Source organism: Rhinopithecus roxellana, chromosome 18 (genome assembly GCF_007565055.1).
Source record: "Rhinopithecus roxellana isolate Shanxi Qingling chromosome 18, ASM756505v1, whole genome shotgun sequence".
Classification (NCBI taxonomy): Eukaryota; Metazoa; Chordata; class Mammalia; order Primates; family Cercopithecidae; genus Rhinopithecus; species Rhinopithecus roxellana.
Window position 1 is genome coordinate 70,913,833 of NC_044566.1, and position 25,333 is coordinate 70,939,165.

The following is a 25,333-nucleotide window of genomic DNA, read 5'->3' on the forward strand; positions in this document are numbered from 1 at the left end:
GGAGGTGCACGCCTGTAATTCCAGCTACTTGAGAGGCTGAGGCAGGAGAATCACTTGAAGCCAGGAGGCGGAGTTGGCAGTGAACCGAGATCTCACCATCGCACTCCAGCCTGAGTGACAGGGTGAGATTCCATCTCAGAACAAGAAGAAAGAAGAAAGAAGAAGAAGAAGAAGAAGAAGAAGAAGAAGAAGAAGAAGAAGAAGAAGAAGAAGAAGAAGAAGAAGAAGAAGAAGAAGAAGAAGAAGAAGCAGCAGCAGCAGCAGCAGCAGAAGGAGGAGGAGGAGGAGGAGGGGAGGAGGAGGAGGAGGAGGGGAAGAAGGGGAAGAAGAAGAAGAGTTCCTCTCTATTTTTGAGTCAGAACTGATATCCTTCGGCTAATCTCTAGAAATGTGTCATATTTAAAATGGGTAAAGATTATGTATAGAATTTATGTTGCCCTTTTCCCTTTCCTTCCTTCCAATTTTAGTGTCCGTAGACATCTTTTGGGCTCACAGACCAAAATGCCTAACTTTCCAGGTTAATAAAGAGGAGGCCCCATTCCGTGTCCCAGTTAAGTTACACAGGTGAGTGACAAGCCCAGGTCAGTTCCTGAGTTCTTATCCGGAGCTGCGCTCTTCCGTCCCTTTACTAGGAGCGCTCTCCTGCCGGGGCTTGGACATTTCCAAGGGAAGTGAAAATCAGCAAAGCCGCCCCCACTTCGTAAGGGCCTGTGCCTGGAGGGTCGTCGATTTACAGAAATTGAAATCAGCTCCTTGCCTTCCAACTCTTCTTGGCCTTGCCACCGTGATTGGTTTTGTTTTCTTTGTGTTTTTAACGAATTAGTAAGTAAAATATTAGTTGTTCACCCTGAAATCTGTCCTAACCACTTCCATACCCCCTGAAGCTCGCTGGGTGCGCCCCGGGCTGTCCCTTCCCTGAGCAGCAGGGCCTAGAGTCAATGTGTGATGATTGCTGCACAAGCTGGGGTCCACGCGGCCGGGGCTCCTCTCCCGCCTCGGGCGCACAAGAGGCCAGAAAGCGGAAAGTGGCTCTGCCAGGCCAAGGCATGTCGTTACTTGAGCCAAGAGCAAGCTGCCGGAGAGAACTGCCCTGCCAGGCCGCCACAGGTGACTTGCCCACGTGAGCCACGGCCTCTGCGCAGAGCTCCTCCCGATGGGGAGAATCAGAGCCACCCGGGGGTTTGGTCCGGGCTCTTCCCAGCCCGGCGCCCAGGCCCCGCGTCCTGCGCTCGCTTTCGCGGCTGCTTATGCTCAGGTGTTCCGGAAGGGGCGCCGCGCAGCTCCAGCACCTTCTAAAGGGACAGACTCAGCATCTGCCCCCATCTGCATCCCTTCCCGCAGGAATAAACCATTTTCCGGACAAGCTTTGAACTGTTGAAATGTAACTGTGTAATTGGAGACAACGGGGTCGTCTCTGGGAGGTTCTGAGCTCATCTACTCTCATGCGGGGAACTCAGCCCTGGTGGGATCTGTGCATCTCACATGAGCTCCTTTACATAAAGAGCACAGACTCTGCATTTGGGGCCTGGTTTATCTAAGCTTGGGGTTTACCCCCAGGCTTGGGTCAGGGTTCCTGACTACAGTGGGTTATTCTGAGTCTTAGGCCCCGCCTGTGGTATTTGGATCCTGGGTCAGAAAATCCTCTTCACCAAGCAGCAAGTTAATGTGTATGTCAGGAAATCCCCAGGTTACCCTGGCTAGAGAGAGGCAGGTGTCTGGCCCAGGCCTAGCACCCCACCATTGCTGCAGGGTCCCAAAGAATAGGAGCGAGCCATGGAAATTTCTTCATGGTGTGCACCCGGTTCTCCTACACCCAGAGAAGGTGTCTAGCTACAAGACCCGGGACGCTGGTAGCACAGCCCGCTTTCCTGGCAGCTGCCCCACCACCAGCTTCTCTTTCCTTCAGCCTTACCACAGCAGGAAACACTGTGAGATGGAAACGGGAAAAGGGCTTCCTTGCCTAAAATTCCTAGTGCTCCAGGAATGATTTATTTCTATGGAAAATCAGCCCCAGAACCAAGGGTGCAGCCACACAGCTCTTACATGGAAAGGTGTCCTTGCTGCTGTTGTTGTTGCTGCTGCTGCTGCTGTTGCTAACCCTGGACACGGTTGGTGACTAATGGAAGCTCTTGTCTTCAAAAGGGCCACCTCTGGCCTTCGCCTGTTACCTTGTCTTTGTTGGGGAGACCATGGGTGTTTCGTTTCTCCTCTGCCAATAGAAGCCTAAGTAGTATTTGTTGGGGCTTTTTACACCTTCCGTGTGTGGGGGGTGGTGGGAGTGTCGGCGGTTGGTAGAATGTGGTGGGCTCCTCCGCAGGATGCTAATGTACTTTCCCCCAGTGGACAGTCTGGCTGCTGGTGCAGGAAGCTGCCCAGCCTAATAGGGGTCTGAAACTCCAGGGCTGACAAGCAAAGATTTCTATGGGCACTTCCCTCCGTTTACTCGCTTCATTCTGGGGTCCAAATACCCAGCGCTGCTCAATGAGTGTCATTATTTTAATAATTGATGGGTTTCCGGGGGCAGTCGAGCCAACACCCAAAGGCCGACTTCCGGGAGAGATCTTCAGGCCCGTCCGGCATGGACGCCCCCCGGTCCCCTGCCTTTTAGGAGCGATGGCTGCAGCTATTCCGTCCGTCCCCACGGGGCGCCTTCCCAACGCCAGCCCTTCAGAGGGCTCTCCCCGGCCCACCGCCTCCCTCCCGCGGCTTCCTCGGCTCCTCAGGCCGGACCGAGGCCAGCGTTTGACTTTCCTGGCTCCCAGTCTGCTCCCCTAGTGCCCAAGAGCGAGAACACCGCTTCCGCTCACATGTAAAGGTCGGGTGCAGCAAATGAAGTGGGAAAAGAGAAAAACAGACAAACCGCTGTAGCATAAAAGATTCCTTTTCCGTCCGTTTTGCTTTGCAGTTCGGGCTTAGCAGGAGAGGGTTGGGGAGAACTGGATAAACGCTTTGGAATCCACAAAGGCCGGTGGTGTCGGGGGCCGCAAAGGGAGTGAAGAATTGAAGCAATGAGCTGGATAAATCCGGGGCAAAGCACTAAACAATATGGATATTTTGGCAACGTGTGCGCGTGTGGGTGGGTGGACAAAAGGACTCATTACTCGTATGATTGCTTCAATTCTCCACTTCCTTTGTGCACGTGTATGGACGCTGTTTCAGGCCCGAGTCCGCCTCCCGCCCAGGACGCACAGCCCCGGGCTGTGGCCCCCCGCGCGTCTGGTTGTGCCTCCCAGGTCCCTGGCCCGCACGGCAGCTACAGCTTGGCAGGGTCGGCGCGGAGGAGGTCGGCCAGGCGCAGGCTGCCGATCTTCTTCACCTCGCCCAGAGCGGTGCGTAGCTCCTGCGCGGACCGGCAGAGCAGACGGCGCGCCAGCTCACGCGACACCGCCGCCCGGTCGCTGAAGCGCGCGGCCAGCACGAAGGGGAAGTCGAAGCGCGCGCGGTACTGCGCATTGAGCTCCGCCAGCCGGAGCCGCTCGTCCGCGTCCAGGGTCGTCAGGCCCGCGCCGCTTTGTTCCCGCTGCGACTCGGCCGTGAGCGTGCCCCGCCGCAGCTCGCTGCCCGCCAGGTCCGGGTGGCAGCGCAGGATGCCCTCTTGGCCTGCGGAGAAGCACAGACACAGGCGGGAGCGCGTCACCGCGCCTGGAGCTCCGCACCGCGCACTCGAAGGGGCGCATAGGCCGACCCCGGCCCCCCTGCCCCGCCCCGCCCCAAAGAAGGCTGCGGGAGGGTGAAGTAGAGTCCCCAGGCAGTGATGTCCTGACGGCGCAGGGACGTCCTTGGCGCGCCCCTCTAACAAGTCCTGGACCTTGCGCTTCTCGGTCCCCACCACTTTCGGTCGGGACCAGGATCCAGGGGCGGGGCGGGAAGTGACACGTTTGTCTTTTGAGACCTTGGGCCAAGAAGAGCGGAGGAGAGAGAGGGCGGCCGCTGAGGCTCGGAATTTACGACTAGGTCGGGAGGGAGCAGAGACGCGATAAGGAGCCTGAGTTTTTCCTATCTTTCAAAGTCCTTTGCTCTCAGGGGGGCTTTGATGTCTAAAGGGGCCGGACGCAAAGGCCTGAAGACTTCCTGCAAAAGCTCTGGAATGGGTTTCGTTCTGCTCCAAAGGAGAACGGACAGGGGCGGGGTGCATCCATAGGGATAACATCCATGGGGCTCAGCAAATAAAAGCCCTGGATTTTGTGACCCTAAGTGTGAGTTCTGGGTTTCTGGAATCAGGCATCCAAAGAGCCTTGCAGATGATTAACTGCAAGGAAACCCACCGCTAGCCAGAGTTCCACAGCCCTTTGAATGAAAGTGGCTTTCCTCTATTTAGGAAATTGCACCCACCCATCCCCCACCGGCCCGGGGCTTATTCCCCTTCTCCGACTGTAGATTCCAGAGGCACCAGAGACCAGCGTTTACTTGAAGGAAAGCTTTGCATAATCTCCTAGGCCTAAAATTGAAAAACTCTGGCGAGTTACCTGCGATTTTCAGTCCCAGGGATTTCCCGGGGTGAGCGCTGGGCAATCATCTTGCTCAGCTCTCGAAAGTGAAAATTAGAATCCTCCGGGCGAGGCAAGATTCCAGATATGGTGAGCAGGGCGCCATGATTTGTAAAATGCGGGTGACGCCTAACTTGCTGAAGAGTTGTGAGGATTAGAGACAATTCATTTACTTAAAACACATCGCCTAATACCTAGTAAACAGAAGCAGTCATTATTAGTCGTAGTAAACCCAGTGAAACTGGACTGAGGCGCCTCAGGAAGTACCTGTCTCTGTATCTCAGTAAAGCGGTTGTCCGCCTCTGGCGCTGGGAATAGGCGTGGAATCTGTTGGAAAAGGCGCGCATGCAAAACACCATTGAATGAATTTTATCTCAAAGGAGCTGAAAATTAAACCCCCTGTAAGGTAGACGTCCTCTTCCTTAAACTTACTGTTTCTGTCTAATAAAAAGATGATTGATACGGCACCATTTAACTCAGGAACTAATTTCTCCCTGAAAGACACGGAGAACCGGGGATAACATCCCCATGTAAGAGATGATTCAGTGAAGGCTCAGAAAGAACTAGTCACCTGCCTAGGGTCACTCACCACACTGCACCTGGACCCTCTACTCCAAATCACAGGCGTTTTCAGGGCACGGCTGCCCCTGCAAGGCTAAGGAAAGTTCAAAACGAAAGTCATGTCACCAATAATCCTATCCCTCTAACACCACTGTTTTTTGTTTGTGTGTGTGTGTGCGTGTGTGTGTGTGTTTTCAAGACAGCTCTGTCGCCCAGGATGGAGTGAAGTGGGGCGATCTCACTGCAACCTCTGCTCACTGCAACCTCTGCTCACTGCAACCTCTGCCTCCCGGGTTCAAGCGATCCTCCCGACTCGGACTCCTAAAGTGCTGGGATTACAGGTGTGAGCCACCGAGTCGACCTAACAGCACTGTGGTAGAGCCCCTCTCGTGGGTGTCCTGTCCCTCGGGCACTGCAAACAGGGACGAGTCTTTCCCGCTTCCCGCGTCCAGCCCCGTCCGGGTAGTGCGGAAATATGAGAGTTAAATTCCCCACCTGGGGGAGCAGGGGTTGGTCGTGCCACGCGTCCACTTTCCCGGCCTGGGGAACCGAGCTCAGCTCCCGCCTGGATCCCCTCCGCGCTCAACCAGGCCCAGGACCGCAACCTGCCTGGGCTGCGGAGGGGAAAATGCGAGTCTTGGGCGGCTGGACCTTCCGCGCCTGCTGCTCAAGTGTTCAGAGTTTCAGAGCAGCCGCTAGGTCCCCCGTCCAGTCAGGGGACTTCCATCCTCCCCATTGCACACTGTCTGGAGGATCAGCCCAAGCTGCGAGGGAGGTGGTCACTGGTGGGAGGCCGGGGGAGGTGGTCGCTGGTGGGAGGCCCGGGCACGGGGTCTGTCCTCTTGCAGCCCCCACCAGGCTCCCCGCGCAGGCCCTGCAGCAGAGCGAGACGGCGGCCGCCAACCCGGCGCACCCCTGGCCCCCTTCTTGCCCTTGGTGCCCTCGCATCTCGCTTCTCACTCTCTAGAGTTTGTCTCCCGCTTGGAAAGGCCCCCCGGGGTTAATGTTTGCCTATAACTGAGCATGAGTTTTCCACACTTGCAGCGCCGGGAAGAGAAAAGACGCAGAGAAACTAGCAGAGCAAAGGGCAGAAGAAAAGAGACTAAAAAGGAGAAACTGGAATTTACTCTCTGTCTCTCAGCCCCACCCCCCCCCCTCTCTCTCTCGCTCTCTCTCTCGCTCTCTCTCTCTCTCTCTCTCTCTCTCTCTCTCTCTCTCTCTCTCTCTCTCTCTCCTCTCTCTCTCTCTCTCTCTCTCTCTCTCCCTCTCCCTTTCTCTGTCTCTCAGCTGCGCCTAACAAGAAAAAGGTGTGAGGAATCAGGTAGAGGATGGTAGCTCAGAAGAAACACAGCCTGACCTCACCTGGCCAGATATCCCATCTTCATTGCCCCAAACTACCGGACCCTTGAGTAAGCACATCGGGAATGGTGCCTACTGTGCTCACTGCCCTGCAGCAAAGACCCAGTTCCCTGCCAGTGCCAGCATGCTATCCCTAAGCTGTGCCCATAAACCCCAGTAGGTGCCATCTCCCTGCCTCCAGTCCTCAGTGTCCCCCACCTGGAAGCCCAGGCGCTAGCCAGGCCAGTCAGACAGCCCGTGGTTCTCATGGAATCTAAGTGTTGCCCATTCTTCAGTCTTTCTTGAAATTCTGGGCTTACCTCGTAAGCCATTGGCGTGTCACGTCTATAGATGTAGGTGTGGATGTGTGTTATTTGCGGGGACCACAGGACCTGAAATTTTGCACCTAGAATAATTCCTGGCACAGAGCAGACATTCATTGTTCTATGGAGAGGAACAGGGTAGGCAACTGTGGCCATGGAAGCCCAGAATCCCATAACAGTCCAACTGCCTCCTGGTCCATACCCAGTGGCGTCTGGGTATGTTCTTATCCCTGGTACAATGGACAATCTGTTCTTCCTATGGAAGGCCAACCCCCCCCCCCCCCCATTTGTGTTCTTGAAGCTGGCTCTCCTTTCCTGTCAAAGACTTTGCTTCTGCAATTTCATATATCTATTTCTGCATCCCCACACCGCTTACCCTTGTCAATGTGCAAACATGCCTTAGAATCACTCATCCCATAGACAATATTAACGTTCTCCCTTGACTCCCCTCTTGTTTCTCCCTATTTCTCTGCTCCTCCTTACAGAAAAGACCTTAAAGGAGTTGTCTCCTGGCCTCTCCACTTCCTCACCTCCATTTCCAGGCTCCCTCTGTCAAGCTTCGAGCCGCTGTACCAACTGATCTGTACTCATTAAGGACATCTTGCCTGAGCCCAAAGACCAATGCCTGACCTCTTCTTTCTCAACCTCTCCAGACCATGTCACCTGGTTGGCCCTCTCTCCTTAAAAAATGACTATAAATGGCCGGGCGCAGGGGCTCACACCTGGCATCCCAGCACTTTGGGAGGCCGAGGCAGGTGGATCATGAGGTCAGGAGTTCGAGATCAGCCTGACCAACATGGTGAAACCTCGTCTCTGCTGAAAATACAAAAATTAGCTGGGTGTAGTTGCACGCGCCTGTAATCCCAGCTACTCAAGGCAGAAAAATTGCTTGAACCCGGGAGGCGGAGGTTACAGTGAGCCGAGATGGCGCCACTGCACTCCAACCTGGGTGACAGAGCAAGATTCTGTCTCAAAAAAAAATGACTACCACTTACCTTCAGAGATACCCTTTGCCTACTTTCATCTTGCTCTGCCAAAGAGTTCACTAGCACAGAAGTACCACAGGACTCAGTACCCACATCTCGTCCCTTCACTATTTACACCAATGTACTTGCTAAGTGCCCTCAACCAGTCCTATGTTTTGAAATGCCATCCGTTCTTTGATGACAGCCAGATATAGTTTAACTCTCAGTGTTTCACCAAGATTCTCTGTTTTGATGTAACTGAACAGTCAGCATTTTCATCTGGATGATTTTTGGGTACCTCAGACTCAGCAAACTCTTTCCTCCATCCTGTCTTCTCAACTCTAAGTCTTCCTCAACTAAGAAAATGGCACCACAAGCCACCCAGTGGCTCAGACTGAAAACTTAGGAGTGACCATTCAGTTTTGTTTCTGATCTGCCTTCCGCCATCAAATCCATTTTTTAAAAAATCCTGTTGACTCTTAACTGTAAGCCCTGTTTTGAGAATCCAGTGGCATCTCTCCATCTCTGCTGCTCCAAATCAGTCCAAGCAACCTCATCTCTTACTCTTACTACGGCAGCGGCCCCTCGACCTGGCCCCCTGCATCTGACATAGCCCCCACATCACCATCCTAAAGCACAAACCCCAGTGACCCACTGCAAATGGAGAAGCAAGTTCCTTATTAGACCTAAGCAGCTTTACATGATCGGGCCCTTGCTGCCTCTTCCTCACATCCTTCCACTCCTTACTATTTTCCAACTACCTTGATCTTTCTGTGCCCCAGAAATGTCAAATTCATCCTGGTCTCAGGTTCCTTTGCCTTTTTTTGTTTTTGAGACGGAGTCTCATCCTGTCACCCAGGCTGGAGTGCAGTGGTGTGATCTCGGTTCACTGCAACCTCCATCTTCCGGGTTCAAGTGATTCTCCTGACTCAGTCTCCAGAGTAGCTAGGATTACAGGTGTGCACTACCACACCCAGCTAATTTTGCATTTTTAGTAGAGACTGGGTTTCACCATGTTGGCCAGGCTGGTCTCAAACTCCTGACATCAAGTGATCCACCTGCCTCATCTTCCCAAAGTGCTGGGATTACAGGCATGAGGCACCGCACCCTTTTAGGTTCCTTTTCTAAGAGTGGCCTCATCCTAGACTTTCAGCTACTTATTTCTCATCATTTGGTCTTAAATTTTAACCTCCTAAGAAAGACCTCCGTTATTACATATTTTCTGCCATATTGCGTATATTTTTTCTGAGAATTTCTAGAACCTGAAATAATGGTATTTTTAATGTTAATTCTGTCTCTCTTCACTAGAATGTAAGCTCATTTAAGGCAAGGACTTGTCTTGGTCACTACCCCATTCCCAGTGCCCACGACAATCCCTGGGGCACAGTGGGCACTCAGTGAGTATTTTTTGACCAACACAGCACTTTTGGTAAGGAGTGTTTTTTTTTTTTTGACTGAATAAACAAACATATTTTAATAGCTTGATCTAAAACCTTCATAGCCTGTATTATAAGGAACTTATTAGTATCCAACACCATTCATTCCACAAAAATGTTGTTTAATAAGCATAAAGTAATAAATTGTGGCATTACTATAATTCTGAAAGGCACAGAGATGTACTTTTTTTTTCTTTTGAGACAGGGTTCTTGCTCTGTCATCCAGGCTGGTGTGCAGTGGTGCAATCGTGGCTCACTGTGGCCTCAACCTTCTGGCCTCAAGCGATCCTCCAACCTCAGACTCCCGAAGTGCTGGGATTACAGGTGTGAGTCACCATAGCCAGCAGAAATGCACAATTAACTCTTATGAAAGTTGTGGCCGGGCGCGGTGGCTCAAGCCTGTAATCCCAGCACTTTGGGAGGCCGAGATGGGCGGATCACGAGGTCAGGAGATCGAGACCATCCTGGCTAACATGGTGAAACCCTGTCTCTACTAAAAATACAAAAAACTAGCCGGGCGACGTGGCGGGCACCTATAGTCCCAGCTACTCGGGAGGCTGAGGCAGGAGAATGGCGTGAACTCGGGAGGCGGAGCTTGCAGTGAGCTGAGATCCGGCCACTGCACTCCAGCCTGGGTGGCAGAGCAAAACGCCGTTTCAAAAAAAAAAAAAAAAAAAAAAAAAAAGAAAGTTGTATTGCTCTTTAATTTTATAACACAAATCCGTCCTGAATTTGTTCAGGTTAGTGCATGTGTGTTTCAACTTTCTTCCCTTTACTAGTTGTCAGTTTTTTTTCCTGGAAAACCTTTGCCTCATCTTTAATCTATAGGAACTGAGTGGCTGGAGAAGGTACTTTGCCCAATAGCACTAGAGCTCAATATTAATCCTGGACTGCCACCTACTGGCCAATAATCATCATAGCAGCACCTAAATGGACTCAACCTTAGTCTAGAAACCCAATTTTGTTTTCTGTTAATGGTGGAGGTTTTTCTTCAGTCACCAAAACAAATACGTGACTAGGTAGACCACTGTAACTTGAACGTCTCTCTAAGGTACCTTAGTTTTAGGATTCAAATAATCTATTTCACCCAGTTTGTTTCTTACTATCCAAAGGGTAAAGTTAGACTGTAATAAATCCCATTTTAAGGCGGGGCGCGGTGGCTCACGCCTGTAATCCCAGCACTTTGGGAGGCTGAGGTGGGTGGATCACAAGGTCAGGAGATCGAGACCATCCTGGCTAACAAGGTGAAACCCCATCTCTAGTAAAAATACAAAAATTAGCCAGGCCTGGTGGTGTGTGCCTGTAGTCCCAGCTACTAGGGAGGCTGAGGCAGGAGAATTGCTTGAACCCGGGAGGCAGAGGTTGTAGTGAGCTGAGATTGTGCCACTGCACTGCAGCCTGGATGACAGAGCGAGACTCCTTCTCAAAAAAACAAATGAACAAACAAACAAAAAAAACCCATTTTATTGGATTTTTTTGGATAAATAAAAATTAAATGTATTTATGGTGTGCAACTTGATGTTTTCCATATATGTATACATTGTGAATGATGAAGTCAAGCTTTCTAATATATCTATCACCTCACATATTTATCATTTTTGGGTAGTAAGAACATTTAAAATCCACTCTCTTGAAGGTGGGGCAAGGTGGCTCACATCTGTAACCCCAGCACTTTGGGAGGCCGAGGTGGGTGGATCACTTGAGGTCAGGAATTTGAGACCAGCCTGGCCAACATGATGAAACCCCATCTCTACTAAAAATAGAAAAGTTAGCTTGGCATGGTGGCAGGTGCCTGTAATCCCACCTACTAGGGAGGGTAAGGCAGAAGAATCGCTTGAACCCAGGAGGGTGAGGATGCAGTGAGCCAGATGGTGCCACTGCACTCTAGCCTGGGTGCCTCAATTAAAAAAAAAATTTTTTTAAGCCTACTGTCTTGGCAATTTCTAAGTATAAAAAGATTATTATTGACTATAGTCACCATGCTGTGAAATAGATCATTTTATTTGATTATTTAAACAATAAAACATGGGGCCTAGGGCATCAAGCATTTATGTTCATCAAATACATTAGTGGATAAATGAATGGAAACCCTAAAAACTGTTTCTAGACTTTGTTTCTCATTGTCTGGAAAAAGCCTTCAAAACCTGTTGGGTTGACTCCCAGTTCTGCCACTTTCTTCACAAGCTGTTGGGTTGACCCTCAGGGTTATTAGAATTCCAGTCCTGCCACTTTCTAGTAGTGTGTCCTTGCTCAAGTTACTTAATCTCTGTGTGCCTCAGTTTTCCCATCAGTAAAACTGGGGGCAATAATAATACTATTCCTTATTTTATAGGGACATTAGAGGATTAAGTGAGTTAGCAAGTGCAAAGTTTTCAGAAAAGTGCCTGAAACACACCAGTAGTAAAAGTTCAATACATTTTAGCTATTTGTTGTTGTTATTGTCACTATTGATAACATCACTTATCTACTGTCACTGAGATGTTAAGATGAGGAGTTGCCGCCAGACAGCATTGAGGCCCCCAGCTGTCCCAGACAAGTGCAGAACTGAGAAGCAGCCTTCACCACAGGGAGCTCCTCCCCAGAACCGTGTCTACTGCAGACGCCAACAACCGTCCAGGGGTCCCAAACCCCCTCCAGCCATTTTGTCCACTGACCTACCACTAAAGTCACCCAGTTAAAATGTGTGGGGGAGAGGAGAATGCCAGAATCCCCATTTTTCAACATTACCTTGGAAATTTCATGCATTCATTCAGCAAACCTTGATTAAGTCCCAATATCCTGTTCAGTCTGTGATCTGGGATTCTGACACTAGCCAGGAGACAGAGGTTTCATCAAGTCACGGGGGCATCAAAACAAGCCTCGGGAGCGGGGGTCGTTCACGTTCAGTGCTGCCCACACAGCACTGTGCTCAGGGCCCTGACTGGGTTGACCCGTAGCTAGAACCTCTGGCCAGACGGGCTGTGGGGAGTGTTGGTGGGAAATAAGATGAAAATGGAGAAATTTTTATGTTTTTATCAAAGTTCCGGACACAGAGTAATAAAGCCCCCAAAATGTGTGTTAAATAACTAGCCAAACCCAAGAATAATAGATTTAAATTATTCATGAAATCCTAGCTTTCTCTCTTAACATGCTCCCTCCTCAGCCTCACCACTCCTTTGGGTATTAAGACAATCAAAGGATTTGTTTCTTTCTTTTTTTTTTTTTTTTTCTTGAAAAGAAATTACTTTCCTGTGAGGCTGTCATCTTGCCTCCTCTATTCTATCTTCCCGTCAGACACTGGGAGGGTGGGCTCCGGGGCTGCCTGCTCCTTCCGGCCTGCCCTGCAGGAGTTCAGCTGGGAGGCCGTGGTCCCTTCACTCATCAGGCTGGGACTGGGCTGTCCCTGTGAGTCAAGGGTCAGAAGGCTCCAGTGATGACCCCCAAGCCCAGTGGAGGAGCTGAAGTCGTCAGCTGTGGAGAGGCCCCCAGAAGTGGGTGAGTGTCCACATGGCCCCGACATTCCTTTCCTTTTGATTGTACAACATCCTCTGCTCTTCCTAGATGAGCCTCAAATGAATTGAAAGGAGCTCCTCATTTTGGAGACGTCTGTGTGACAGTCAGAAGCCACCTGGCTGTCAAAGCCCATCCTCATAGGCAGCAGTGTCCGTTGGCTGCCTTTGGGAGAAGAGAGCAGGGGCTCTGCTTCCCCACCCAGACATCCACAGAGGCCTCTCTGCCCCTCGCCACTCCCTCGGCACATTTCAGGTTTCTGCACAGAGCATCCAGGACAGCCCCTGAGGAGGCCTGGTCTCTGTGAAGCTGCGTGTGTCATTTGGAGTCACCCCCTCTTCTCCTTACCCCACACCCAGAAGTGCCTCATTTTCTCTCTCCACAGAAGAAATCAGTAACTTCTTTCCCTTTCTCCAGAGGGGTGGCTTCAGATTCTCCTCCTTCCCTCCATCCCTCGGGGAGGTGCTGATCTGAATGAATTCACTCTCCTCGGCCGTCCAGTCCAAACTGGCCCTTTATGGTACAAAAGTCAGCCAACTGCCCTTTCCCCTGGGCCCTGGAGATAGTCTGATGTCCAGCTGCCCTCTCTGTCACATACAGGACATTCCCAAGCCAGATGGGGTGGCTGAGAGGATGGGCCCTCAGCCTGGCCTTTAGCCTCTGAATCACTCTGATGTCTTTTGCCAGGTTCCTCCTTGTCACCTCAGAGCTCTAATATTTAACAGCCACTTACCTTAACCAACGCGTTCTTCCAGTCCATGTCTGACCTAAACCACGCAAGTACTTGACTCTCACGGACTAGACCTGAGGAAACTTACTGAACCTTCCAAAGGAAAGAGCTCAATAAACACATCAAGTATAAGGAATTATACTAAAATATCTAGATAGATAGATAGAGAGAGAGAGAGAGAGAGAGAGAGAGAGAGATTTTTTTTTTTTTTTTTTTTTGAAATGGAGTCTCGCTCTGTCCCCAGGCTGGAGTGCAGTGGTCGGATCTCAGCTCACTGCAAGCTCCACCTCCCGGGTTCATGCGATTCTCCTGCCTCAGCCTTCCGAGTAGCTGAGACTAGAGGCACCCACCACCACGCCCGGCTAATTTTTTGTATTTTAGTAGACGGGGGTTTCACCGTGTTAGCCAGGATGGTCTCGATCTCCTGACCTTGTGATCTGCCCACCTCAGCCTCCCAAAGTGCTGGGATTACAGGCGTGAACCACCGCGCCTGGCCAATAGATAGATTTTTTAAAACAATTTTTGGGGTTTTTTTGGTTTTTTGTTTTGTTTTTTGGGACAGTCTTGCTCTGTTGCCAGGCTGGAGTGCAGTGGCAAAATTTCAGCTTACTGCAACCTCCACTTCCCGGGCTCAAGCGATTCCCCTGCCTCAGTCTCCCAAGGTAGCTGGGACTACAGGTGCATGCCACCGAACCTGGCTAATTTTTTGTATTTTGGTAGAGATGGGGTTTCACCATATTGGCCAGGATGGTCTCGATCTCCTGACCTTGTGATCCGCCCACCTTGGCCTCCCAAAGTGCTGGGATTACAGGTGTGAGCCACCATGCCTGGCTAAAAACAATTTTTGTAGCGACAGATCTCATCATGTTGCCTAGACTGGTCTCAAATTCCTGGGCTCAAGTGATCCTCCCATCTCAGCCTCCCAAAGTGCTGGGATTACAGGCATGAGCCACCATGGCTGGTCAATATCTAAAAATATTTTGATAAGCATATTTGAAATCCCTTTGCAGAGAATGTCTGATACTGAAGCCTTACCTGACTGTGGAAGGGCATCGATAAAGGCAAAAAAGTGCTTCTTTAAATCTTCCAAATCAGAGAATGGTCGCTGGGACCAAACAGCAGCTGCAATCAGAGGACATCTCTCAATGACATTCCCAAAGACATCCACAAATTCTCCAAAGTCCATGGAGTTGACCTTCTCGATGTCCATTGCTTGTATTCCACTGGAGACAGCGGGACGTCCAGTTCCCCTCTCAGCGAGTGAGTGACGCTGTCTCTGCTCACTCGGTTATATTTGCTGAACACAAGAGCTTGCTTTTTACGCAACACCACCTTCATGTGTTTTAAATGCCCTTGGGAGAAGCAGATCCAGAATACTTGTGTAATGAACAAGCACAGGCTTAAGGTTCTAATCCAGGGAGCAGAGATCTCTGCATGGTCAACGTTTCCAACCAAACCATTCCCAAAGGCATTCTCAAAGGCAGCAGGGGCCATATTTCACTCTAAGCATTAGAGCCAGATCTGCTTTTCATGTTGTTAGGCTTTTTTTTTTTTCTGACGGTGTCTTGCTCTGTCACCCAGGCTAGAGCACAGTGGCGCAATCTCAGCTCACTACAATCTCCACCCCCTGGGTTCAAGCGATTCGCCTCTCTCAGCCTCCTGAGTAGCTGGGATTACAGGCATTTGGCACCACACCCAGCTAAGTTTTTTTTATTATTATTATTTTAGTAGAGACGGGGTTTCACCATGTTGGCCAGGCTGGTCTCGAACTCAAGTAATCCACCTGCCTCAGCCTCCCAAAGTGCTGGAATTACAGGTAATTATTATATTGTTATTATTTGAGATAGGTTCTGCCTATGTTGTCTAAGCTGGAGTGCAGTGACTATTCACAGGCACAATCCCACTACTGACCAGCAGTGGAGTTTTGACCTGTTCTCTTTCCAACCTGGGCTGGTTCACCACTCCCTAGGTAATCTGGTGGCTCCGGTCTTCCTGGAGGACATCAGATTGATGCCGAACTTGGTGCAGACACCTGATCAGCAGAACACACTACAGCCCAGAACTCCTGGACTCCAGTGATCCACCTGCCTCAGCCTCTCGAGTAGCTGGGACTACAGCTGCATCTGGCTGTTATTAACACTTTATAATGTCATCATTACCACAGAACATTTCCCCTGATAATTTAGCCAGGTCACGGGTCAACCCACTTGGAACTTGATTTCCCATCTATTGTTATTGCTGCTGTTAAGGACAGGTACTATGTTTTACTCAGTCTGTGTATGCCAGATGCTTAACACAACAGGTACTTAATAAATGCTCATTAAGCAGGATGAAATGTCTAAGGAATAACCCTGCCCCATTCTCAATAAGTCTCTCAAACACCATTAGGAGTTATTTTCTTCTTGAAAATATCTGTGCCTATCTAAAATTATCTTGCTTCTTGTATGTAATTACTTGTATGTCAGTTCTCAGCCCGGACATATTCCAGAAGCCTGGAGACCAGTGTATCTTGCTGTCTCTGTATCCTAGCTGACCAGAGCTGCGCCTACGGTAGGCATGAAAGAAACATTATGGGATGAATTGGTTGACCAGTTAGCCAGCCACATAGATTAGATTTCACACACTAATGTCTTCCAGGTATACACAAAACAAAATAATGTGCAAAGTCAAGTCAAAGAAAAGAAGGGATCAGAATTTACAAATAAAGACATTACTGCCATCTCCCTTTAAACTACAAATGCAAACATTTTCCAAAGCCGTATCAGTTACACATTTGCTTTCATTTGAATAAACATTCAATGAGCCAGGGAAGGTGGCATGTGCCTGTAGCCCCAGCTCAAGAGGCCGAGGCAGGAGAATTGCTTGAGCCCAGAAGGCCCAGGCCAGCCTGGACAGCATAATGAGACCTTATCTCAAGAAACAAAAATTCAGTGAGAGAACAACCATATTAGGATTCATAAACCAGTCTCATGGGCTCCTATGGTCTGTGAAAGGCATGTGATCTACCAGCAGCCATTATTTTCGTCCTTACTCTGTAGACTCTTCCCCAGCTGGCACCCCTCCTTGACCACCTGGGCCATCAGGTCAGGACTAACCAACCCAGCCCTCATCTCTTAAAAAGTAGCTGCTAAAACTTGCTTTTCAAAGGGATAAATCTGGTGCCAGAAGTTCCAGCATGACTGGCCTTCTATTGAAATATAAGGAAGGAGGGGTTAACACTTCTGTAGTATATACCTCTGTGTGCGTGTATGTATATGTATATGGACGTGGATGTGGATATGGGTGTGGATATGGAATCGCGCAGCGTGTATGCTGTTTCTGGCCATGCAGCACAGCATAGCGAGCTTGGTCTCAGGAGCCACCACCTGGGTCCTAATCCCAGCTCCACCACCTATTGTGTGACATGTGACAAGTTCTTGAACTTTTCTATGTATCAGTTTCCTCATCTGTAAAATGAGGATAATAATAGTATTTACGGCCAGGCGCGGTGGCTCATGCCTATAATCCCAGCACTTTGGGAGGCCGAGGCTGGTGGATCACCTGAGGTCAGGAGTTTGAGACCAGCCTGGCCAACATGGTGAAACCCCATCTCTACTAAAAATACAAAAAATAACTGGGAATGATGGCGCGTGCCTGTAATCCCAGCTACTCAGGAGGCTGAGGCAAGAGAATCACTTGAACCCAAGAGGCGGAGGTTGCAGTGAGCTGAGACCATTGCACTCCAGCCTGGGCGACAGAACAAGATTCTGTCTCAAAAAAAAAAAAAAAAAAAAAAGAAGGAAAGAAAATAGAAAAAATAGTATTTGCCTCAGGGAGTTTTGCAAAGATTAAACAAATTAATATACCCAAGTGCTCAGACGGTTCCTGTCTCAGAGCACTTCATAGGTGTTGGCTAATGTGTCTTCTATGTGCAGTCTCTCTGCTGGACTGCCACAAGATATTCTTTTTTTCCCTTCTGCCAGCAGAATCACATCCTCTTTTCCTTTTCTAGGCATGCTTTGCCACAAACATAGTCCAACAGCCCAGTATCTGGTTTTCTTTTTCCCTCTGCTGCCACCTCCAGCCTCAGTTAATTTGAGGGCTGGCTTGTGGGACCAGGGAAGGTAGAGTCTGTGTCGGGGCCCCTACCACTGCTCTGCCCAGGCCTCCAGCCTCATAGGTGTCCCTCATTCCAGGGGTCGTGGTGAGTGGGAGGGGAAGGCAGAGCAGTGCTGAAGATGAAGAGACCCTGGGCCCCTGGTCTTTGACTTCTGAAAGCTCACACCCTGTGCATGAACCACCCTCCCACTTCCTCCACACACTGAGGGTCTCCGGGGCTGTGGGAGCTCCTGCTTGCACCTTGGGGCTGGGGGGCTGAGTTCATCTGCAGCAGGAGAGAGACATATTAATTTGTGAGATGAAACTCCTTTGGCTCAGGGACACGCTGGCACACGGAGTGGGAAGGGCTACACCCCGGTGCTACTCCACCAGACCGGACACCTAACCTCCTCTTCCCTTGTTATATCTGTCACAAAATAATGGAATTCCAAATGATTCACTAACGTAGAAACTTTGAAGACACAAAAGGTTACAAAATTAAATAGTCATGGATTTGGAAGCAACATTGACAAAAACGAAACAAATACATTATTCATGTGGAATTTCACAGTCCATGTCACGAATGCACTCCAGGCTTAACTTTTCCTGTTTGATTCTCATCAGCCAGATCAATCAAAGAAATATAAGGTGGTCAGGAAGTAAAGCAATTTTCATCCGAGCAAAAAACTAATTTATTAATTTGTACACTATCACTTAGTGAGCAGTTCAACAAATAGTTGAATGTGAATTGTATATCAATAAAGCTGTTTTTAAGCTAATTTATATACTGATATAGCCTCATAATTTTTGTTTAACCACACAATATATGATTCTTATGTTCTGGTTGCTGAATATATTTGACTTTATTATAATTTTGTTAAGAGACTATTTTAGCAGCACATAGAGAAAGTTCTTAAATAGGTAAAATCAAATTTTTATTTGATTTTTTAGTTGAAACCTTTCAAGCTGGACATGATGGTTACATCTATAATATCAGCATTTTTATAGGCTGAGGTGGGAGGATGGCTTGAGCCCAGAAATTCAAACTTGTAGTGAGTTATGATGGTACCACTGCAATCCAGCCTGGGTAACAGAACAAGGACAAGACCCTGTTTCAAAAAAAAAAAGAAAGAAAGAAAGAAAGAAAAGCTGGGTGCGGTGGCTCATGCCTGTAATCCCAGCACTTTGGGAGACCAAGCAGAGTAGATCATCTGAGGTCAGCAATTTGAGACCAGCCTGACCAACATGGAGAAACCCCACCTCTGCTAAAAATACAAAAAGTAGCCAGGCGTGGTGGTGGGCACCTGTAGTCCCAGCTACTTGGGAGGCTGAGGCACGAGAATCACTTGAACCCGGGAGGCAGAGGTTGCAGTGAGCGGAGATTACGCCACTGCACTCCAGCCTGGGCGACATAGTGAAATTCCATCAAAAAAAAAAAAACCCAAAGAAACAAACAAAAAAACAGCACATACACACAAACAAACAACATGAGGCCAGGTGTGGTGGTTCATACCTGTACTTCCAGTACTTTGAAGTGGGAGGATTGCTTGAGCCCAGAAGTTTGAGACCAGCCTGGGCAACATGGAGAGACTCCATCTCTATTAAAAAATAATAATAATTTAAAATTAGCCAGATGTGGTAGCTGAGACAGGAAGATAGCCTGAGCCCGGGAGGTCAACGCTGCCGTGAGTCATGCTCATGCCACCCAACGCCAGGCAACAGATTGAGACCCCCAACCCATCTCAAAAAAACAAAACAAAACATTTCATGCATCTGTATCTGTTCTCCTCAACGATGGCCATTCACTTTTCATGATTGGAGCTTATGTAGAAATGGTTTTTGGATAAGATACAAGAAAGATAAATCACTTTCAGGTATATATATATACACATACACACACACATACATATCTTCAATTTGAGGCAAATTGGAAATTGGAACTCATTTGTTCTACTGTTACCAGACCCTTTCACTGGCCAGGTGACTGAGCCAAGCAAGATGAAATGTGGGTGGGAGGGGCCCCGAAAGACCGCCACATCATGTGACAGCCGGGAAGTGGGCAGGCATGGGTTCCAGGTCACGCCCGGCAGGTACTGGCTCCACGTACAAATGATTTAACCTCGTTAAGCCTTGGTTTCACCATCTGTTAAACTGCTACAGAGCAAGTTCCTACCTCATGATTTGTTAAATGGGACAGTCTGTATGAAGCCTTTAGCACAGAGTACATTATCAATAAAAGAATTCATCAGGCCAGGCGCGGTGGCTCAAGCCTGTAATCCCAGCACTTTGGGAGGCCAAGACGGGCGGATCATGAGGTCAGGAGATCGAGACCATCCTGGCTAACACGGTGAAACCCCGTCTCTACTAAAAAATACAAAAAACTAGCCGGGCGAGGTGGCGGCGCCTGTAGTCCCAGCTACTCCGGAGGCTGAGGCAGGAGAATGGAGTAAACCCGGGAGGCGGAGCTTGCAGTGAGCTGAGATCCGGCCACTGCACTCCAGCCTGGGCGACAGAGCGAGACTCCGTCTCAAAAAAAAAAAAAAAAAAAAAAAAAAAGAATTCATCAAAGCAAACCTGGAGGACATTATGCCAGGTGAAATAAGCCAGTCACAAAAAGACAAAGACTGCATGATTCCATTTAAAAGAGGTGCTTAGAGTAGTCAGATTCAGAGACACAGTGGATGACGGTGGTGAGGGGTGGGGGGAGGGGAAAATGGGGAGGGGTTTCATGGGCACACAGTTTTAGTTTTCCAAGATGAAAACGTTCTGGAGCGGGATCGTGATGATGGTTGCACAACAACGTGAATGTCCTTAACACCACTGAACTGTGCACTTAAAAGTAGTTAAGCCGGGCGCGGTGGCTCAAGCCTGTAATCCCAGCACTTTGGGAGGCCGAGACGGGCGGATCACGAGGTCAGGAGATCAAGACCATCCTGGCTAACATGGTGAAACCCCGTCTCTACTAAAAATACAAAAAACTAGCCGGGCGACGTGGCGGGCGCCTGTAGTCCCAGCTACTCGGGAGGCTGAGGCAGGAGAATGGCGTGAAACCGGGAGGCGGAGCTTGCAGTGAGCTGAGATCCGGCCACTGCACTCCAGCCTGGGCGACACAGCGAGACTCCGTCTCAAAAAAAAAAAAAAAAAAAAAAAAAAAAGTAGTTAAGACGGTGAATTTTATGTTATGTTTATTTTGCCACAAAAAGTTCACCAAAGCCTTTTTGTCCCTCATTAAGATAATTTGGGATTTAATACATGTTGGACACCCTAGGAGCTAAAAAAAATGTGTATTTTTTAGGTGATAAGTTATCCTCCCACTTTTTATTTCTGTTGCTGATGGTGACTGGAGCATGGACAGAATCAAATGTAAACACTGATAGATTCTTTTTTTTTTTTTTTTTTTTTTGGAGATGGAGTCTCGCTCTTGTCACCCAGGCTGGAGTGCAATGGTGTCATCTTGGCTTACTGCAAACTCCACCTCCCAGGTTCAAGCAATTCTTGTGCCTCAGCCTCTCAAGTAACTGGGATTACAGGCATGCACCACCACACCCAGCTAAATTTTGTATTTTTAGTAGAGACAGGGTTTCGCCATGTTGACCAGACCAAACTTCTGACCTCAAGTGATCTGCCTGCCTTGGCTTCCCAGTGTGCTGGGATTACAGGCGTGAGCCACCACACCCAGCCGATCATTTCTTTTTGACAAAAAATATAAAGGGAGTGGCAGAGGAGATCAGCTAAGTCTGTTACTGTGGAAGTCTTTCATGAGAAGCTGAAGAGAATGAAATAAGAGAAAATGAAGGGCCGGGCACAAATGACTCATGCCTGTAATCCCAGCACTTTGGGAGGCCAAGATGGGTGAATCATTTGAGGTCAGGAGTTCAAGACCAGCCTGACCAACATGGTGAAACCCCGCCTTTACTAAAAATACAAAAATTAGCTGGGCATGGTGGCGCATGCCTGCAATCCCAGCTACTCAGGAGGCTGAGGCACGAGAATCGTTTGAACCCAGGAGGTGGAGGTTACAGTGAGCCGAGATCATGCCACTGTACTCCAGCCTGGGTGACAAAGTGAGACTCTGTCTCAAAAAAAAAAAAAAAGAAAAAGAAAAAGAAAATGAGGAAGAAATACAAGTGGTGGTGATGGGGGCTGAACTGTGATAAGAAGTTGCCCAAGACATCTTCCTACTCCAAGTCAAATCCCTAAAACTCATAAGGAGAGGGCAACAGGTCTTTGTTTTCAGTATAGTAAGCCAGTCTAGGCTCCGACAACCCTAAGCATGCCCAGCTACTTGGGAGGCCGAAACAGGAGGATTGTGTAAGCCTGGAGGTCAAGGGTGCAGTGAGCCATGATCGTGCCACTGCACTCCAGCTTAGGTGACAGAGTGAGATCTTATAGCAAGGGAAAAAAGAAAAGAAAAGAAAAAGAAAAAATACTAAATTTCATACAAAACCTCAGAAGACCCTATATAGCCAAAATAATCTGGTTGTTTTTTTTTGTTTTTGTTTTTTGTTTTTTTCCGACAGGGTTTTGCTCTGCTGTCCAGACTCAAGTGCAGTGGCTTGATCTCAACTCGCTGCAGCCTCCACCTCCTGGGCTCAGATTCCTGCCTCAGCCTCCCAAGTAGCTGGGACTTCAGGCGCATGCCACCACATCCTGCTAATTTTCTGTATGTTTACTGGAGACGGGGTTTTACCATGTTGCTCAGGCTGCCCGTCAACTGATTTTTGACAAAGGTGCCAAGAACACACAATGGGGAAGGGCAATCTTTAATAAATGGTGTTGGGAAAACTGGGTATCCACACACAGAAGGATAAAAACGGGCCCTTATCTTACCCCTTATACAAGAATCAGCTCAAAATGGATTAAAGATTTAAATGTCAAACCTGAACTATAAAAGTACTAAAAGAAAACATAGCAGGAAAGGTCTATGACATTGACCTGGACAGCTATTTCTTGGATATGATCCCAAAACAAAAGCAAAAATAGATGAATGGGATTGTGTCAAACTAACAAGCTTCTGCACAACAAATGAAGTAATTAATAGTGAAGAGGCGACCCATAGATTAGAAGAAAATATTTGCAAATTACACATCAGATAAGAGGCCAGTATCCAAAATGTACAAGTAACTCAAACTACTCAATAACAAGCAAACAAATAACCCTATTTAAAAATGGGCAAATGGCCCACCGCAGTGGCTCATGCCTATAATCCCAGCATATTGGGAGGCCGAGGCAAGTGGAACACCTGAGATCAGGAGTTTGAGACCAGCCTGGACAATGTGGTGAAACCCTGTCTCTACTAAAAATGCAAAAATTAGCTGCACATAGTGGCACATGCCTGTAATCCCAGCTACTCAGGAGGCTGAGGCAGAAGAATCGCTTGAACCTAGGAGGCAGAGGTTGCAGTGAGCTGAGATGGCCACCGCACTTCAGCCTGAGAGACAGAGCAAGACTCCGTCTCTGAAAAAAAAAAAAAGTTGGGGGAGGTGCTAAGGGCTTGAATAGACATCTCTCAAAAGAAAACATACAGATGACCAACAGATATATGAAAAAATGTTCAACATCACTAATTAAAAGACAAATGCAGTTCAAGACAGCAACAGTGTATTTAAAAAAAAAGAGGGAGAGAGAGAGGGAAATACAGGCTGGGCATGGTGGCTCACACCTGTAATCCCAGCACTTTGGGAGGCCAAGGCAAGCAAATTGCTTGAGTCCAGGAGTTCAAAACCAGCCTGGGCAATCTCATCTCTAGTAAAAATACACACACACAAAATTCACCAGGCATGGTGACACACGCCTGTAGTTCCAGGTACTTGGGAGGCTGAGGTGGGAGAATCACCTGAGCCCAGGAGGTTGAGGCTGCAGTGAGCTGAGATCTTAGCACTGTGCTCCAGCCTCACTCTAGCAACAGAGTGAGACCCTATCTCAAAAAATAAAAATTAATAGAAGGAGAGATGATGGCCGGGTGTGGCAGCTCATGCCTGTAATCCCAGCACTTTGGGAGGCCGAGGCGGGTGGATCACCTGAGGTCAGGAGTTTCCGACCAGCCTGGCTAACATGGTGAAACCCTGTTTCTACTAAAACCACAAAAAATTAGCCAGGCATCGTGGTGCTCAACTGTAATCCCAGCTACTCGGGAGGCTGAGACAGGAGAATCGCTTGAGCCTGGGAGGCAGAGTTTGCAGTGAGCCGAGATCGCGCCATTGCACTCCAGCTTGGACAACAAGAGCAAAAAAAAGAGAGAGAGAGATGCAAATTAAAACCATAATGAAACACCACTTCACACCTATTGGATCGGCTATTATAGAAAGATGACAGGAACTGTTATACACTATTGATGTATACAGCCATTTTGAAAGACAGTATGGAGGTTCCTCAAAAAACTAAGAATAGACTCACCATATGATCCAGTAATCCATTGGGTATTGAATAATTGGAATCAGTATGTGGAAGAGATGTCTGCACAACCATGCTCATTGCAGCACTATTCACAATAGCCAAGATATAAAAATAAAATCAGTGTTCAGCAACAGATGAATGAATTTTTTAAATATAGTATACACACAATAGAAACTATGCAGCCTTTTTTTTTTTTTTTTTTTTGAGACAGAGTCTCGCTCTTGTTGCCCAGGCTGGAGTGCAATGGCACGATCTCCTCTCACTGCAACTTCCGTCTCCCGGGTTCAAGTGATCCTCCTGCCTCAGCCTCCAGAGTAGCTGGGATTACTGGCTCCGCCTACCATACCCAGCTAATTTGTAGTAGAGATGGGGTTTTGCTATGTTGGCCCGGCTAGTCTCAAACTCCTGACCTTAGGTGATCCCCCTACCTTGGCCTCCCAAAGTGCTGGGATTACAGGCATGAGCCACCAGACTCAGCCTACTCAACCTTTAAAAAACAGGAAATTCTATCCTTTATGACAACATGGATGAATCTAGAGGACGTTATGTTAACTGAAATAAGCCAGACACAGAGGGACAAATATTGTATGATCTCACTTAGGTGTGGAATCTAAAAAAGTTGAACCATGGAAGTAGAGTCAAATGTTGGTTACCAGAGGCTGGGGCGGGCAACATGTGGGGGAGAGGTGAGGGGAGAAGTTTGTCAATGGGTGCAAAGTTTCCATTAGACAGTAGGGATGAGCTCTGGTGTTCTGTCATACAACTATTGACTATAGTTAATAGTAACATATTGTATATTCCAAAATGGTGAAAACAGAGGGTTTTACATGTTCTCACCACCAATAAATAATAAATATTTGAGGCCGGGCGTGGTGGCTCACACTTGTAATTCTAGCACTTTGGGAGGCTGAGGCAAGTGGATCACCTGAGGTCAGGAGTTCGAGACCAGCCTGGCCAACATGGTGAAACCTCGTCTCTACTAAAAGTACAAAAATTAGCTGGGTGTGATGGCACACACCTGTAATCCCAGCTACTCAGGAGACTGAGGCCATGAGAACTGCTTGGACCTGGGAGGTGGAAGTTGCAGTGAACAGAGATCGCGCCACTGCACTCTAGCCGGGGTAAAAGAACAAGACTCCGTCTCAAATAATAATAATAATAAATAAATAAATATTTGAGAGAATGGATATGCTAATTACCTTGACTTCTTCATTCCACAGTGTTGACATGTATTGAAACATCGCATTGTACCCCCTAAGTATATATAATTATTATTTGTCAGTTTAAAATAAAACTTTAAAAAAGCAACCCAATATACTGAAGAAATGAATTGAAGCTATCTGCATAGAGGGTTGTTTTCCTTCAAATCAACAGATTGGTTTTTTCTTTCATTCTGCTACTTAAAATCTGCCTTTCCAGGGGCAGGCAGGGCGTAGCTGTGAAGTCAGGCCTGGGGCCTGAGATCAGTGTTTTAAAGTAGCGCGAGGGCGCCAGCTGCTGGCAAGATTACTACAAAGTCCTGGTGGGAAGG

At 48.3% G+C, this 25,333-nt stretch overlaps 1 protein-coding gene across 1 annotated transcript; it reads right to left on the bottom strand.

Annotated features, from left to right (window-relative positions):
* Positions 1 to 2,841: 2,841 nt before the first annotated feature.
* On the bottom strand, positions 2,842 to 14,589 carry URAD (ureidoimidazoline (2-oxo-4-hydroxy-4-carboxy-5-) decarboxylase). The gene is made up of 2 exons (XM_010362438.2): positions 14,365 to 14,589; positions 2,842 to 3,600 (listed from the first exon to the last, which is right to left on the bottom strand). Exons 1-2 carry the CDS (start codon positions 14,537 to 14,539, stop codon positions 3,254 to 3,256), a joined length of 522 nt encoding a protein of 173 aa, XP_010360740.1. The 5' UTR covers positions 14,540 to 14,589; the 3' UTR covers positions 2,842 to 3,253.
* Positions 14,590 to 25,333: the final 10,744 nt, after the last annotated feature.